The sequence below is a fragment of the Xenopus tropicalis genome, chromosome 4 (genome assembly GCF_000004195.4).
Source record: "Xenopus tropicalis strain Nigerian chromosome 4, UCB_Xtro_10.0, whole genome shotgun sequence".
Lineage (NCBI taxonomy): Eukaryota > Metazoa > Chordata > Amphibia > Anura > Pipidae > Xenopus > Xenopus tropicalis.
In genome coordinates this window covers 140,841,365-140,859,756 of record NC_030680.2, presented here as the reverse complement: position 1 = coordinate 140,859,756, position 18,392 = coordinate 140,841,365, and the positions used below count along the sequence as shown (strand labels likewise).

Below are 18,392 nucleotides of genomic sequence, written 5' to 3'. Positions count from 1 at the left end.
ATGTAATGTAAAAAGCCAGGGAACAATGCTGCTCAGTAGCAATTCCATTCACTTAACCCTTTCAATAAATGTGTATTACATTGTAGCTGAAAATTACATTTTCTTTCATTAGGAAAAAAGTGTGTTTTTTTGAGAATTGTAGTGGAGTTCCCCTTTAAAACAAACCGTAGCTGCCTTTATACCCAGTATCAGTTTTATGCAAGAGGTTTGCAGTATGATTTGCCATTCAGTAATTACTGGAGTCTTTCCCTATTGACCTGTGACCTATTGGCCCTTTCAAGCTCTTTAAACAGAAAATTCAAAAGGTTGGATGTTCAGTTGCACAAAAGATTTGCTTAAAGGGGCAGTTCACCTTGAAATTAACTTTTAGTATGATGCCAGACAGTCATATCCTGACAAAATTTGCTTTTGGTTATTTTTTTTATTTTTTGTGGTTTTTCTTGGTTGTTTAGCAGCTCTCTGGTTTGGAATATCAGCAGCCACCTGGTTGCTAGGGTCTTGCTTACCTTAGCCACCAGGCAGTGGTGCAAATGAAAGACTGGAATATGAATAGGGAAGGGCCTGACTAGAAAGATAAGAAATAAAAAGTAGCAATAACAATAATAATAGTAGTTTTTTGGCTAGCGGGGTCAGGGACCCCCATGTGAAAGTGGGAAAGATTTAGAGGTAAGTCATTTAAAAAAAGATAAATAATGAAGACCAACTGCAAAGTTGCTAGGAATAATAAACACAGAAACACAGAGTACTGCAAGCATAAAAAAGTCACAATTCTTAAAGCAAGTCTAGTTACCCATAGCAACCAATTAGAAGTGATTGGGTCACATGGCTTTTATGTGTGGCTGTATTTACATTACAGACCATTCCCAGAGCAGAAGGAAATACACAAATAAATACTGCAATGATCATGGTCCTGCGAGGGTTAAGATTTTAGGGAGGGCTACAATAAGATGAGGGGGGCAAGGAGGCCACCATGTCCCCAAAGGGCCACATCAAGTTATAAAGATGCCCATAAACACATTCAGTCACAGGCAGAATTCAAGGTTAGCAGCCACAAAGGGTAATGCAATAAGGGACTAAGGAGCAGTAACCCATAGCAGCCAATCAGCAGGAGGTATTTACTGGTCACCTGTTTAAAAGCAAACATCTTATTGGTTGCTATGGGTTACTGCTGCTGGGCAAACTTAGTGCCTTTTATAACATATGGGGGTTAATCTCCATTGTGTCCTCATACACTGCCAAGTACAACTGCCAAGTACAAGTACATCCCCGGCTGAAATGAAGCAGCCAAAGGGTTAATCCCTGACTGAGCTTCCAATCAATAAATGAATGATTCAGCTGCTCTGATCCAAGTCACAAGGTGCTCAGATCCTGTACATGTGCCGCTGGGAGTCACATGACTGCTGGACCCGCCCACTGAGGATCAGTAGCCACTGGCAACCTACTGTACATCCCCAACAACTGACTGGAGAAGGCTGATGCCCTGCCAATGAGAACAAATCAGGCCCAGTCACGTGACCTCTGACGAGATAGGCCGGGGTTTCCGGATAAGGGATCCCATACTGGTACTGTCATATAACATCACTTCCTCTAGTACAAGCAGGACGCCCTCTATAGCACAGCTGCAGGCATGACTTGGGTGCCCTGAATATACCCGACAAGGACTATCTGTTAAAGCAACATTTCATACTTCATCAGGCTGCAGTTCATGGGTGTGGCCTAAATAGATCATGGGTGTGGCCAGAAACTTTCTGATTATTAAACTTGGAGAGGATGTCCTTTTAAACCAATAAAAGAAACAGACATATGGGTGTGGCCTTGACAGATTATAGGTGTGGCCAGAAGATTTTTGATTTTTTTAAACTGTACTGTTGGGAAGTGAGAGGATGTCCTTTTTAACCAATAAAAGACACTGATATATGGGTGTGGCCTTGACAGATTATGGGTGTGGCCAGAAACTTTCTTATTTTTAAAACTATACTACTGGGAGGTGTGAGGACATCCTTTTGAACAAATAAAGGAAGAAGCTATAGTCATGACTAGTAGAAAACATAGTTTAGCGGATTAATACAGTTATGGGATCTATTGTACGGAATTCTTGGCTTCTCCTGCCACGCCCTAATGGTACAGACTAGAAATTGCCTGAATTCGCCTCCTATTACCACCAATTGAATGGAAAACACATAGTAAAAAGCCCTAATTGTGACATCATCTTTAAACATTGAAAAAAACAAAATGAGTTTTCTCAGTACGTTTCCCACCAGTCTGGAATAAGCCCCCAACTTGTTTTTTAGTAGGAATATTACGAGAGAGGTTTAGCCTGTTGGCGTGACATCTGCTTTATAACAGGCAGCAAATTAACTGGGGCCACACCTAACAAACAGGAATAAGCCTCGCAACCTTTGTACTCTCAGAAGCCTATGGAAAATGCCAATAAAATCTGCCTCGGTTTATCTTGCAGTGTTTACACAAACATATGGAGGTGAGGCAATCTTCTGTGTCAGGGCTTTAAAGGGATAATTGGATTAGTAATTTCATTTCCCAACAAGATCTTCGGTGCGCCTTGGGAAATTTGTTGTTAAATGCTTCCAAACAGGGCAAGATGGACACCCCCTCTAGAAAAAAAAAAAGTAATAAAGGAAAAATGTGCCCTGTTTACATGTAGTGATTATTTCTTTCTGCATCATTTGAAATCCTGGCAGGGGAGGGGGGACTAAAACACTGACGTTACAAATTGTAACAACTTCTCCACAGTTTACAGACAGCATGCAGGGACTACATAACCCACAATGCATTGCACTGGGATATTCCTTTCCTTACTGACATCACGTGTGCAGGGAATTGTGGGATTGGGAGGAGGCAGGCTGGAGGCAGGCTGAGGACAGGCGACTACTGTTAAGGTCCCCATACACTGGCCGATTGTAGCTGCTGATATCGGTCCCTAGGACTGATTCGACAGCTTATCGGCACGTGTAGGACTGAAATTGGGCAGATTTCGAACGGGCAGGTTAAAAAATTCAGTCGGATCGGGGACCGCATCTGCTCGTTGATGCGGTCCCCGAACCGACTGCCCCATTGCCGCCAATATAATTCGATCGTTTGGCCCCAGGGCCAAACGATCGAATTAGCCTACACGCTCCCCGATCTCGCCCACCCGTAGGTGGGGATATCGGGCGAAGATCTGCTCGCTTGGCGATCTCACCAAGAGAGCGAATCTTAACGTGTATGGGGACCTTTACATTTTATTTGAGTCTCAAAGTAGTCAGTCGGATCAGCAGGGGAACAGGGAACTGTTCCAAACCAGAGAATTACTTTTTCAGAAAGCTTAAGTTGTGTTCGGGCGGAGTTTCCCTTTAAGCAACAATATTATTGGTATAAATGCCAACAGGCAAAGGGTAACTAAACCCCAGATAAAACACTGCTAATTGTAATTAGGGTTATGGCAGATGCCCTTCTGTTCATGTTTAATGCGCTGCTGTTCATTAATGGCACAACACAAAAATGGATTTGCAAATGGGAACTGTTTGATTTTATTTATTAATAAATTCTTCCTCATCTTGATACCGTGATTTTATGCTCCAGCGGTTGCAGATTCAGTTCCTTTTCTATGACGGCACCGTCCTGCCCACCCAGGGTGCAGAGCATTCAGCAGCACCCAAACGGCAAACTGTGGGCCAATAATGTCATTTGTGTAAACTCGAAAACAACAAAGAATTTCCACACACATATGAGTTACACGTAGAGAACAGGTTGGTTTTGGGTTCTCTCCAATGCCCATTGTCTCAGTGTTGGGCTGTGAAAATGACCCGATTTTATTCCTATTTTATAATAACGAAGCCCCTATTTAGGGCTGTGACACACGGGGAGATTAGTCGCCAAACAAATCTCCCTTGTTGCGGGCGACTAATCTCCCCAATATGCCACCCCACCGGCTACAATGTAAATCGCCGGTGGGATGGCATACGCAGCGCTGTGATTTGCCAAAATCAATTTCGGCGCCGTGTATGCCATCCCACCGGAGATTTACATTTTAACCGGTGGGGTGGCATATTGGGGAGAGTAGTTGAACACAACAAGGGAGATTTGTTGTACGGAGACTAATCTCTCCATCTGTCACAGCTCTTATAGAGGGTGAAGAAACACGGAGCTACTTAGTAGCAGCTACTAAAACCCAGAAAATCCCCTGCCATAGACAATACTGAGAATTGCCTCTGCTAAAACACACTTAGAGACAATTAATGATCAGCATTGTCTGTTTTAGTAGCCGCTACGAGTAGCTCTGTGTGTCTTCAGCCTAAACCACAAAAATAGTGAATTATAAAAAAGGAAATTATATTTCAAATGTAAAATGTTACTGAATATAAAAAAGATTTTCACCTAAAACACTAAAATAGAAAAGGTATAAAAATCTAAACCCTTCTTCAAGACCTCAAAAGAATTAAGTAGAAATTTTCTATAAATACAGTGAAAAAAAGGTATAAAAATTATACTGGAAATTAACTAAAACCAAATCCAAATATTTAATTTCTGCACCTTCAAACATCCGGGGAAAATGCCAATTAATTCTCCTAATAGTTTCCAAAAAGAGAAAAACTGACAAAATTCTTTATAAAAAGGAATAAATTGAGTTTAAAAAATGTCAAGAACAGAAATGAACCAGAAATGTGTCAGAAATGAACTTGTTTTCTTTTATAGCAAAATGCGAAGCTGATTTAGTTCAGAATTTTCTGATGATACAAATCACAATTTGCTTGTTTTTATCATCAACGAATTCTAAACAAAATCAGAGTTTCCCTATTGGCTGGGAAATTACCCAATCAGAACACAGGCCTGATAATGAGTAAAAACTATTTCTTGCTGTGGGTGTATAAGAGAATAAAGCCACACGATGTAAGAGATATCAATGAACTACTGTTGTGTTATGAAATTGAAATTAATGACAATTTTCACAACCTTGTTTGGCCTAAATAAAACCCCCAAATCACAGAGATCCCCCGATGCCGCGGCTAATTGGCGCCATATAGCGCTGGCCTGCCAGTAACGCAGTCTCTATGGGATTTCTCGTAAGGCATCGAGCATCTCATTGAGTTGAACACTAATTCCCTACTCTCTAATTTTCTTTTTGTGTTTAACTTTGCGCTGGGCTCCGGCAAATGGAATTCAGGCTCGGAACACAATTTCCACTTCACAGGTGGCGTTAATATAGGCCAGTCCCCCAGGCTCTTGGTGTCTGCGTCCATATGGCCGTCTGTTCCACTCACAGGGAAATAGGTTCGCCTCTGGCTGCTACGGCCAATGTACTGAAATAGAGATCTCTCCGCAGTCTACGGCTTTTTTTCTTTTTCTTTAATCTCCCCGTTAAATTCTTATGTAAAATTACAGTGTGAAATAACTCATTTTTTCCCCCTTGTAACACATGGGTGCCCAAACAGGTGCAGTTCTACATGTACTCGCAACTTCTCTCTCAGGAAACCTGTCACTGCAATAACGCAACGTCTCTGTTTACGCAGTCGGTTTCAAGCGGAACTTCCATACAAACTGCTCCTATATCTATTCTATATGGGTTTAATCATTAGCCAGGCGGAGAGCCGCACCATCGGGGAGGATTCGCTGTTGTGCAGAAATATTTATTTAAAACGCAGGCTAACGACCTCGGCTTCTCAGATTAATGGACAACATAAAACGGGTAGAACATCTAAACTAATTAGGGGAAAAAAAACATTCTAACTTTCTAATCTGCAGATACTTTGCTTGAGAAGAATTCAATTCCTCCTCAACTTGCTAAATGTCTATAGTAGCAGTGGGGGGATAATAGCCTCTGGGAAGGGACTGGGGCTGTGGGATAGCAGGTATAGTAGGGAGAGATGGTGCCTATAGTAGCAGTGGGGGCATAATAGCCTCTGGGAAGGGACTGGGGCTGTGGGATAGCAGGTATAGTAGGGAGAGATGGTGCCTATAGTAGCAGTGGGGGGATAATAGCCTCTGGGAAGGGACTGGGGCTGTGGGATAGCAGGTATAGTAGGGAGAGATGGTGCCTATAGTAGCAGTGGGGGGATAATAGCCTCTGGGAAGGGACTGGGGCTGTGGGATAGCAGGTATAGTAGGGAGAGATGGTGCCTATAGTAGCAGTGGGGGGATAATACCCTCTGGGAAGGGACTGGGGCTGTGGGATAGCAGGTATAGTAGGGAGAGATGGTGCCTATAGTAGCAGTGGGGGCATAATAGCCTCTGGGAAGGGACTGGGGCTGTGGGATAGCAGGTATAGTAGGGAGAGATGGTGCCTATAGTAGCAGTGGGGGGATAATAGCCTCTGGGAAGGGACTGGGGCTGTGGGATAGCAGGTATAGTAGGGAGAGATGGTGCCTATAGTAGCAGTGGGGGGATAATAACCTCTGGGAAGGGACTGGGGCTGTGGGATAGCAGGTATAGTAGGGAGAGATGGTGCCTATAGTAGCAGTGGGGGGATAATAGCCTCTGGGAAGGGACTGGGGCTGTGGGATAGCAGGTATAGTAGGGAGAGATGGTGCCTATAGTAGCAGTGGGGGGATAATAGCCTCTGGGAAGGGACTGGGGCTGTGGGATAGCAGGTATAGTAGGGAGAGATGGTGCCTATAGTAGCAGTGGGGGGATAATAACCTCTGGGAAGGGACTGGGGCTGTGGGATAGCAGGTATAGTAGGGAGAGATGGTGCCTATAGTAGCAGTGGGGGGATAATAGCCTCTGGGAAGGGACTGGGGCTGTGGGATAGCAGGTATAGTAGGGAGAGATGGTGCCTATAGTAGCAGTGGGGGGATAATAGCCTCTGGGAAGGGGCTGGGGCTGTGGGATAGCAGGTATAGTAGGGAGAGATGGTGCCTATAGTAGCAGTGGGGGGATAATAGCCTCTGGGAAGGGACTGGGGCTGTGGGATAGCAGGTATAGTAGGGAGAGATGGTGCCTATAGTAGCAGTGGGGGGATAATAGCCTCTGGGAAGGGACTGGGGCTGTGGGATAGCAGGTATAGTAGGGAGAGATGGTGCCTATAGTAGCAGTGGGGGGATAATAGCCTCTGGGAAGGGACTGGGGCTGTGGGATAGCAGGTATAGTAGGGAGAGATGGTGCCTATAGTAGCAGTGGGGGGATAATAGCCTCTGGGAAGGGACTGGGGCTGTGGGATAGCAGGTATAGTAGGGAGAGATGGTGCCTATAGTAGCAGTGGGATAATAGCCTCTGGGAAGGGACTGGGGCTGTGGGATAGCAGGTATAGTAGGGACAGATGGTGCCTATAGTAGCAGTGGGGGGATAATAGCCTCTGGGAAGGGACTGGGGCTGTGGGATAGCAGGTATAGTAGGGAGAGATGGTGCCAATAATAGCAGTGGGGGGGATAATAGCCTCTGGGAAGGGACTGGGGCTGTGGGATAGCAGGTATAGTAGGGAGAGATGGTGCCTATAGTAGCAGTGGGGGGATAATAGCCTCTGGGAAGGGACTGTGGCTGTGGGATAGCAGGTATAGTAGGGAGAGATGGTGCCTATAGTAGCAGTGGGGGGATAATAGCCTCTGGGAAGGGACTGTGGCTGTGGGATAGCAGGTATAGTAGGGAGAGATGGTGCCTATAGTAGCAGTGGGGGGATAATAGCCTCTGGGAAGGGACTGTGGCTGTGGGATAGCAGGTATAGTAGGGAGAGATGGTGCCTATAGTAGCAGTGGGGGATAATAGCCTCTGGGAAGGGACTGGGGCTGTGGGATAGCAGGTATAGTAGGGAGAGATGGTGCCTATAGTAGCAGTGGGGGGATAATAGCCTCTGGGAAGGGACTGGGGCTGTGGGATAGCAGGTATAGTAGGGAGAGATGGTGCCTATAGTAGCAGTGGGGGGATAATAGCCTCTGGGAAGGGACTGGGGCTGTGGGATAGCAGGTATAGTAGGGAGAGATGGTGCCTATAGTAGCAGTGGGGGGATAATAGCCTCTGGGAAGGGACTGGGGCTGTGGGATAGCAGGTATAGTAGGGAGAGATGGTGCCTATAGTAGCAGTGGGGGGATAATAGCCTCTGGGAAGGGACTGTGGATATGGGATAGCGAGTACATGTACAAAAGTGCCTTTAAAAGTAACACTCAAGCCAACTTGTAAATACTTTTTCCCAAATAAAATGCACTTCCCAGTTGGTGTGATTTTACTACAACCCCGAGGCAACTCTGCAGCTGCAATTCCAGGAAACTGCAATTCTGTACCCCTAATTCTGTGCATTATACTAAACAAACACTTTTCTAAGTTTTCATTGCATTGTAACATGATTTGCTATTTGTATAACACTAACGACACAATACAATGCCGGCCCAGACACCTAACTATCTAATATCCCGGGGAAGGGAAAGAAGAAATGAAGATGATGAAGACGCTGCTGGTGGTTGGCTGGGGAAGTGTTTGAGGCACATGGGCCACCGTAGCAATCACACAGTAATACCCCCCTATTAGCAGAAGTGAATATTGATAATTCCTATAGCGGCGGCGGCAGGGAAAGGCCCGGTCTGGATCGGCAATCGTTTCCCAACTGGGTGGATTTATTTTTATCCTTCCCTCCCCTCCTCTACACTCAAGGGCTTACCCTGAATGATTTAATTATGATTTTCCTTGTGTAAGACAAATTAGAGAGTGGAGTAGGAGTGTCACGCCAAATCAGATTATTTATCTCCTTAACAGATTGCTGTGCGCCAAACCCCAGAGCTCTTGCTAATGTTTTCATCGATGCGAACGCGGCGATTCGTAATTGTTATTTTATTTATTGAAAGTAGGAGAGAAGAGCCGAAGTGAAGGGGGGGGGGAACCGAATAGCGATCAGTCATTTCTTATTCAGACTGCGACTTGTTGAGCTCTGAAGCTGCCATGATGCACTCGTTTGGTTCATAAAGTCAATTCACCTAAGTGTTTACTCTTCTAACTGAAACTCCTGTTGCCCTACTGGCCATACTACAGATAAATGCATTAACACTTTGAGGGGCCCCTTTATTTCAGTGTCTGGTCTACTGCCATTCAGTGATTACTGAACTGCAACTTCCAGCTTCAAAAGAAGCTCCATGTTGGCAACAGTGATATGAAGTGTTAATGTAACAATCTTGCTCTACCTACATAATCTCATCCTACAGTCGCCATATTGCTCTACCTACATAATCTCATCCTACAGTCGCCATATTGCTCTACCTACATAATCTCGTCCTACAGCCGCCATATTGCTCTACCTACATAATCTCGTCCTACAGCCGCCATATTGCTCTACCTACATAATCTCATCCTACAGTCGCCATATTGCTCTACCTACATAATCTCATCCTACAGTCGCCATATTGCTCTACCTACATAATCTCATCCTACAGTCGCCATCTTGCTCTACCTACATAATCTCGTCCTACAGTCGCCATCTTGCTCTACCTACATAATCTCATCCTACAGTCGCCATATTGCTCTACCTACATAATCTCGTCCTACAGCCGCCATATTGCTCTACCTACATAATCTCGTCCTACAGCCGCCATATTGCTCTACCTACATAATCTCATCCTACAGTCGCCATATTGCTCTACCTACATAATCTCATCCTACAGTCGCCATATTGCTCTACCTACATAATCTCGTCCTACAGCTGCCATATTGCTCTACCTACATAATCTCGTCCTACAGCCACCATATTGCTCTACCTACATAATCTCATCCTACAGTCGCCATCTTGCTCTACCTACATAATCTCGTCCTACAGTTACCATCTTGCTCTACCTACATAATCTCGTCCTACAGTTACCATCTTGCTCTACCTACATAATCTTGTCCTACAGTCGCCATTTTTCTCTACCTACATAATCTCGTCCTACGGTTACCATCTTGCTCTACCTACATAATCTCGTCCTGCAGTCGCCATCTTGCTCTACCTACATAATCTTGTCCTACAGTCGCCATTTTCTCTACCTACATAATCTCGTCCTACAGTCGCCATCTTGCTCTACCTACATAATCTCATTTTACAGTCGCCATCTTGCTCTACCTACATAATCTCGTCCTACAGTCGCCATATTGCTCTACTTTAACAACCATCTAACCAACTCTTCCTACTGCCAACTGCTGCTCTATGGGGCCCTGGGCACTAAGTCCTTGAGAAAGTTCTGAATAAAAGTACTTACCAACACCGAGAACTACCCCATGCTACTCATTCAGATATTGACTGTACCAAGTGGAACATCCCACCAACCAAAGACCATACCAATGGTTCTGCCCAGGTCCTTCACATGACCTGATCATTGGCTTCAGGGACGAGTAGGTCAGTCTATCTTGGTTCACTATTTAGGGGAGGAGGGGAGATTTCCTTGCTTGATACCCTGCTGGGCCATGTCCATTTAGACTTTGGAGTGATGAACACCAGCAGATATGGTGGCTACAGGATGGACTAGTGAGTGGGAGGATAAACCTGCTGCAATATATGTCAGATAAGGATGGAGGAAGCGCTCTGTATTCCTGCCTGCTTGAAATGAACCAGTAAGCAGCATTCTCCCTATGACATGTTGCTCACTTACTGGTAGAGATGTACTGTAATTCAATCAGCGCACTAAAGCGGCAGAGGGGTCCTTGTCTTAAAGACAGGAAGGGATAGTGAAGGCTTAATTGCTGAAATTTAACCCTTTGGCTCTACTGCAAATGCAGGAAACTGAAATTCATAAACACTCAAAATATCTTTAGAAACACAAAAGATAATTCCTGTAATTAGTGTAGATAGACATTGCTTCCTGCTGAACGATTTACATCACTGCTGCTTATATTTGACTGCAGTGGGCCACTGTCTAATCTAAGAACACAGGGAAAGGGAGTCCCTACATTAGCCCCTTTCCCTGTGATGTTCTAGAACATTCCTGTTCCCTGTGGTCTTCTAGAATAACCCTCACTCCTGTTCCCTGCAGTCTTCCAGCAGTACCCTGGCACCCATTCTGTAGCCCCATGCATGGTGAAGTCACCCAACCAGGCCTCTAGTGGGGGAAAAAGCTGATGGGCTGAAGCTCCATCTAACACCTGGAGGAAGACTTAGAAGGACCTGGTCTTAGTGGTCTAGAGAGAGGAAGAGTCAACAGAGGATATTTTGGATTCTCTGAAGACCTAGAAGGAGCCTGGTCTTAGTGGTCTAGAGAGGGGAAGGGTCAACAGAGGCTATTTTGGATTCTCTGAAGCCAACTCTAGTGGCAAACTATCTAGGACTGCCCTACTGAGCTTGGCCAGGAGCTCCATCAACAAACAAGAGAGCCAGTGTTTCATGTGAACACCTGAGTGAGGCCCCTGAGTCCATACCTGCAAGTCAATTGCCATAAGGAGGATACTGGGAGAATTACAGGTGGGTGGTCTCTATGTAAGGACAGTCCTGGTCTGGTGCATGTAATCCAGAGATTTCTGGTGATGTTGTTTTCTTCTATTGATAAACCTCACATGCAATCCTACAGGGGTGAAGAACACCCTATGCCAAATGCTGGAACGGCTGAAACGCGGTGCCACAGCAGCATCTATCAACGTGTTTATCTGAGCTGAACGATATGGAAACTGGGCATAGCATCAGAAAATGTTGTCTGTTATCATGTAAAAGGTAAAAACATGTTTTTCTTCTTGTTGTTGTTGATAACATGTGTACCTTGAGTTTGTACTTTCCTACCCCAGTGCATACGCCACAATTAATTTTTTAAAAATTGCTCTTGCAGATCTTCTGTTCTCATTTCATGTGCATGTAGCCAACCCCAGGTTAGGAAGTTATGGGTCTGATGAATGGCCCTTGCAACAGGGCCACCGGCAACCTGACTTGCTACCCACTCTCCAGCAGGAAACATATATTGGAAAGGAACGTGGCAGTGCTGGATTGAGAGAGCAGAATATGGTGGCCCTTCATGCCATGTCATGTACAAAGAGGTCCTGATGATGCGTCAGCCAAGCCACCTCCCTCTCCCAACCATGATATAGCCTTTTGTAACCCAGAGTAGCTTACATTTAGGATTTGCCATGTCCAGTAGAGCATCCATTCAAATATGTGTTAATTTTTCTAACTGCCCTAGACAGCTGATGCACGGCCAACTCACCAATCCAGAAATCTTATCACACGAGACTTGGCATCTGGGGATCAACGAGCGGAAATGGCGTAATGCTGGCCCAGCCCGTCTGTAAGTCAATGTGGCCCCTGAGCCAAAAAGTTTGCCCACCCCTGGTATAGAGGGGAAAGAGTCAACAGAGGCTATATTGGATTCTCTGAAGCCAACTCTAGTCTAGTATCTAGGACTGCCCTACTGAGCTTGGCCAGAAGGAAATCTCTGCAAACCTTTCCCAAAAGGAGGGTACGTTGAAATCTACTGTAAATCTGCTGAGAAATCTGACTTCTTCCCCAAAAGGTAGAGGAATTTACGAAAGAAAAAAAAATCTGCTTGGAAATCTCTGAAAACCTTTCCGACAGGAGGGTATATTAAAATCTACTGTAAATCAGCTACCACTTCTGAATACTTCCCCACATGGTGGGTGTTGGTACATTCCAATCCCCCCCCAAGCAAAGCAGTGACAGCGGCATCGAATGGTTGCGCCTTTGTAACCAGGCTGAACCCTGTGCATCCCCCCGGGGGGGGGGTTCTGTTCAGCAGCTGGGGGGCCACTCATCACTATACTAGTGTTGCACAAGTCCGAGAGTTGGTAGGTTTGTGCGCACTAACAGGGCCAATGTCAGGGCGCACTAACGCCTTGGCAGGTTTCTGTTATTCCTAATTCAGCTGCAGTGAAAGATCGTTTTGACTCACGTAGAGAAAAGAGCAACACAAGGGCTGAAATGGCACCTTGTAGCAGGCAGGAAAGTCCCCTCCCACTTTAAAAACACGGCTGTTTTTTCTCTTGATTAGATATACAAACCGTGGGGCAGATAAGCAGTGACAAGGTGTGACTTGTTGCTGAGTGAAGTGAAGGAGAGGTACAAGAAGCAATAAGCGAAATTGTGTACTTTAACACTTTGTGCGCTGGGACTAACACGCCTGCAGCAAACAGAGATCAAAGCGGAAATCACTTAGGGGACAATGAAAGTCAAAGAAATTAATGGGTGGGGTGGGGCCAATTTCTTAGGAACCCCCAATGACTATAATCAGTGACCCCTGGCTGTTCTGCACAGGAAAAAAATTCACACATTTGGAGCCTATTAAAGGGCAAGTAAATCCCAAAATAAAAGTTTGTCTGGTGAAGGAAAACGGAATTCTAAGCCACTTTCCAAAACACGCGCTCTATGAAATCTCATTTCTATTAAAGTTATCTGTAAATGTAATTGATATTATAGGCAGAATGCACAAGTCCCATTTTGTCTCGCTCTTTTGTAACAATGTAGCAGATCTGGGAAGCGGCACCCAACATGGACGCTGTTTCAAGAGAGAAAAACCGATTTAACTTTGCAACCGCTGGATATTTGTAATGAACGTATATTGGAAAGTTGCTTCCAGTTGCGTTTTCTTTCACGAGGCACAATTTTATTTTGGGGTTCACCGAAAAGTTGTGGGTGAGGGAAGCCATTGTTCTGCCCAGTGATTTTTTTTCTAGAGGAGAAAATGACTTCCCAACCAGGAATTGATGCAGAAAAGGCAAATTGCTTTCTATGGGAGGTCATGAAATCTCTCACGTGCAAAGTCTCCCCAAGGTTACGTGTATATTTATACATGTCTCGACTTGAGCACTAAATAAATGGAGCAGCCGGGGCACTGCGCGGCGACACCGACTATCAGCTCCATTTCATCCACTCGCGAGCAGTTTGTCGCTTGGCACATAGAACACTGTACGGCATTTCAAAATCTGCTGGCAATTAATCAATAAAGCGTATTACTGAGAGCGGAGCGGCAGCATTTGTAGTGTCAAACAGCTGGCTGCTTGGCTAAAGACACATCTCTTAACTCTGTGCTGGCTGCGAACGTTGGCACGGTCTGTTCGGAGTGGGGGCAAACCATCATAGTGGGGGCAAACCATCATGCCAGCTGCAGGTGTGCTGGGTGCCAGCCTGGGTCGGGAACCTTGCACACTGCCTAAAATAGAATCCTTTTCTAGTTTTTGTCACGCCGCAATCAAAGGGATCTTTCGTATGATTCATACAACAACCGAAAACCGAGACACATCCACAGAAGTACATTGGGCCTCGCTGTGCCACTGGGAAGAAGGAGCAGCTTGGGGTTTTCTCTTTGGAGGCCCTCTACTCTGTGTTTTACAGGTCCCAAGAAGTGTCCTATGGTCGGACAACTTCTAGACAGCAATAGGCTGCAAAATTGTGATGCTGGCTCCATTGTGAATATGTCCCAAATGCCGACTAGCCTGCCTGTCCCAAGCAAGGAAGCATAGATGTACCTAGAACTGAAGTTCTACACATCAGGTAGGGCCAATGTGCTTAACCAGGTCTCCTGGGTGGCCGAAGAAGGATTACAAAATGGATATCAAAAATCTGTAGCTAAAAACGTATCAAGGAATTCAGGAGCCACAGGTATATCATTTAATGCTGACACTGTAGTTACATCCTGCAAGAGCAACTATTCCCTCATGGTTACTTACAAATTAAGCCTAGTACATGTGTGCCAAACTGTTATTAATGTTACTGTATTGGTCGCTACAACACCAGAGATCTGCCCCACTATGAAGTTATAAGGGTCTCTAATGAAAAGCCACATGGGTGGGGGGTGGAAATATCCCTTACTCTTACCTCCAGTAGCCTGATAAAAGTTAACTGCTGATTGGTTGCTATGGGCTACTCAGTGTTAGTATTTGAGGTAGTTAGGTTGCATTAAAACATTTTTTTATAAGTGGTCCAAAGGTTAAGGCTAATGTCCCACAGAGCGATTTAGTTGCCCCAGATAGATCTCTGCTACTAATTACTCCAAAATGCCTATGCATCACTTCCAAAGTCAGACAACGTTTCCTCCTGCGGGCAACTTCGGAAAACCAAAGCGATACATAGGCCTTTCCTCCTCCGATTGCCTTTGTTGCCGGTGGAAAGGCATTTTGAAGCGATTAGTCGCCTGCGGTAGCAGAGATCTATCTGGGCAAATAACGTGGGATGTTAGCCTTAGGGCGAAGACACATGGGGCAATTAGTCTGCGACTTTTCAAAAAGTGAAAATGCGTCGCATTACACATCGCGTTAGACGTCCATTATACTCTATGGGAGAAAAGTTGCGACTGTCGTAATTAAAGGTTGCGGTGATTTATCGCCCCGTGTGTCTTCACCCTTAGAGAACTACCTGGAGGCCTACTTGTAGTTAAACACTTAACAGTAATGGGATTAATATACTAAAAACAAAATAGTCTCTATTCTATATTCTAATCTATATTATTAAAACATAGCGGGGAAGGAGAAGGGCAAGTGCACCGCTCAAGAGCTTATATAAAGCAGTTACAGCAAACACACTTGCGTCACTGCGTATCTCTATCAGAGGTACTATCATGCTATGGGGAAAAACTAAACATATAAAGATGTCAACAAGCCTCCAGGCTGCCACTGATTACAGTCTGATATTTACAAAGGAAAACTACAGCTAAAGCTGAATGCTACCGTCTGAAAGAAACCGGTGAGCAAAGGAGGGTTGATCCATCATGGCTGCAGGTTCTAGTAACCCGCACTTCTGGTGGGGGAAGCAGTTTTAGGGAGATAGGTGCCTTTTAAGCTATACCAGAGTCTCAGGGCATGTAATGACTGCAGTGCTGGGGGTGGCTATGGGGGGAATTATTTGTTATATGTTGATAGGTTACAACATAACCCAGGAATGCAGATTCAGAAGCACTGACATGGTGGTACTTGGGCAACATGGAGTCCACAATATTCAGCATAACTAGTGTGTTAGAACCCAGATAATATTCTCCCTTATGACTTTATAACATAAGAAGGGCTGACCCATGACTCCCTAAGCTCAGAGCTGTCCAACTCTTTCTGTGTAGCGGGTTGATAAAACCATACAGAGGAATCTATAAACCCCTTTGGTGGGTTGGACCATGGGCTTCTCAACCCTGGTCTTGCTCTTGTGAATTACATCTCTTCCCATTCTTCTTAGCACTATAGAACCTGGACATCTTTAATTCTGACCCCTTGTTGGATAACCAGTGGATCATCCTCACTGACCAGTCCACTCAATCATTTGGGGGAACCACGTGCATAAATGGTAATACGTTTCAGCCATATTGTGACTGAACCGGAAGGAAAACGGCGTGTTGTTGCTATGAAATTGGTTTTACATTTCCAACAAAATATTTGATGGGGGTACCTACCTCTCCCGTTTAAGAGTAAGAACTGAGGCCTGCCCATTGGTGGACGCGTGCGAGTTTAAGAGCAAGGAAGCTTTCGGCTGTGCCGTGGAGGAAACACAGGTCGTGGACAGGTCCAAGGTGCTGTGGTTGTTGCAAACCACGTCGTCAGCCGTATGCGAGCCTGTCACTTCTTTCCAAAGCTGCTGCAGTTCAGCTGGAATCATGCCTGAAACAAACAAATTGGATAATTAAATCAATTAACAGCTAATTCAGCCCTCCTCAAACAGTAATTAAATCAAAGAGTCAGTAAACAAAGCCTGAACCATATCCCCCCCCCCCCCCCCTACAAGGGGATAATGAAATGCAACAACTCATTCTTTTCGGCTGTGGTATTTGCTTAACAAGAAAACAATGCCGGATTATTCATCGTATTGGGGGAAAATAGCAGCGAGGGGCCTGCTGTATCTAAATGGGAATCCTCATCAACATAAAAATGAGCTTTGTTTTAATGATACGTTTCCCAGGAGTTGCACTGCCGAAGCGATCGGGTTGGCGCGCGTTGAAAGCCGCGTGTGAAGTGGCTTCTCCTTCTGGAGATGGAACCACCGGTGACTTCCCACAGTTAATCAAACCCGCGGCTCAACATGGATCTTTCAATGGTTTTATTCCTTGTTGAATAATTAGGAAAAACCATTGAAAAAAAAAAAAAAAAAAGTAGAATGCTGTAGGCCAGGATCACTAAGTCTGGTTACAATTTAGCTGCATCTCAATCTTCCTACTTGTAGTCTTGGCTAATACATTTCACGCTGGATGGCCACAACTATTTCTCTCTCTCCTACGGTGTTATTATCTCCATACAAGAAGCCAAAAGTGGGCAGGTCCTAACAGCATAAGGGTGTGGCCTGTAAAACACATCTATAAACAGAACCCACCATAACAGAACCAATTCTCTATGTTTTATCACAACCTTTACAAAATGATACCATAAAGCAATGCCAACATAGGCTTTTCCCTGTATTAAGCCTAATATGACATAATAACTCTGGAACTTGGCTATAGGACCATGTCAGACCCCAAGTTGTTCACTTGACTTCAAAACATAGGGCAAGGCTGTTCAAATATCTGTGTAGAGGGTCAGTTACCCAAATATACCAGAAATTCTTGAGTTGGAAATAAAAAAAAAAGGTCCAGACCCATCAGGCTGTAGGGGTGTAAAATTCGGGGCAAATGAGATGCTGACTATTTTTAAACAGAGATTGAAGACGTCTTTGGAGGGCCACATGCTGACTCCAGGTCAGTAGTTGGACAGCCCATGATTAGGTGTCCACTAGACACAAAACGCGTAGGGGCAAAGGAGATGCTGACTATATCTAAACAGAGATTGAAGACGACTTTGGAGGGCCACATGTTGACTCCAGGCCAGTAGTTGGACAGCCCATGATTAGGTGCCCTCTAGACACGAAACGCACAGGGGCAAACAGTGCTGGACTGGCCCACCAAGATACCAGGAAAACTCCCGGTGGGCCCAGGTGTCAGTGGGCCCTCCTGCTTCTGACCATTTGGCCTGTTTCATGGTCATTCCCTATTTCTGAATGGGAACAAGGAGGAGAAATAGATGGAAGGATATATGCTAGCATGTAAATAAGAGAGACTTGGAGAATAAAGTAGTTAATTGAGGAAAAATAGTTTGGAGAGTGGGCCCATGGTCTAAGGTTTTCTGGTGGGCCTCTGGGGTCCTAGTTTGACACTGGGGGCAAAAGAGATGCTATTTTTAAACAGAGATTGAAGACGACTTTGGAGGGCCACATGTTGCCCAGGCCAGTAGTTGGACAGCCCATGATTAGGTGTCCTGTAGACATGAAACGCGTAGGGGCAAACGAGATACTGACAATTTCTAAACAAAGATTGAAGCTCCCTCTATGCTGTGGGTATGGGTTTGGTGCATCTGGACCTCTTTGTCTACTTGAAGAGTTAACCCACATTTTGGATTCTACATGACCCTCTTTTTGGTTCACTAAAACGTCCCTAAACCTTTCTGATCCGCGAGCCACATTCACATGTAGAAAGGTTGGAGAGCCACAGAAGCGTGAACTAAATTCCAGGAGGTTTCTATGTCAGGGCTTTGTGGCTATGTAATTATGGCCAAAAAGCTAGAGCTCC

General features: G+C 45.0%; 1 protein-coding gene across 19 annotated transcripts in view; it reads right to left on the bottom strand.

The window, feature by feature from the left end:
• foxp1 (forkhead box P1) overlaps positions 1-18,392 on the bottom strand; it is a 544,572-nt gene that overhangs the window by 63,192 nt on the left and 462,988 nt on the right. For all 19 annotated transcript variants that reach the window (XM_031901201.1, XM_031901192.1, XM_031901203.1 and 16 more), the window contains one exon: positions 16,254-16,458. In XM_031901201.1, the coding sequence (XP_031757061.1) occupies positions 16,254-16,458 (205 nt within the window). The remainder of the gene's footprint in view (positions 1-16,253; positions 16,459-18,392) is intronic.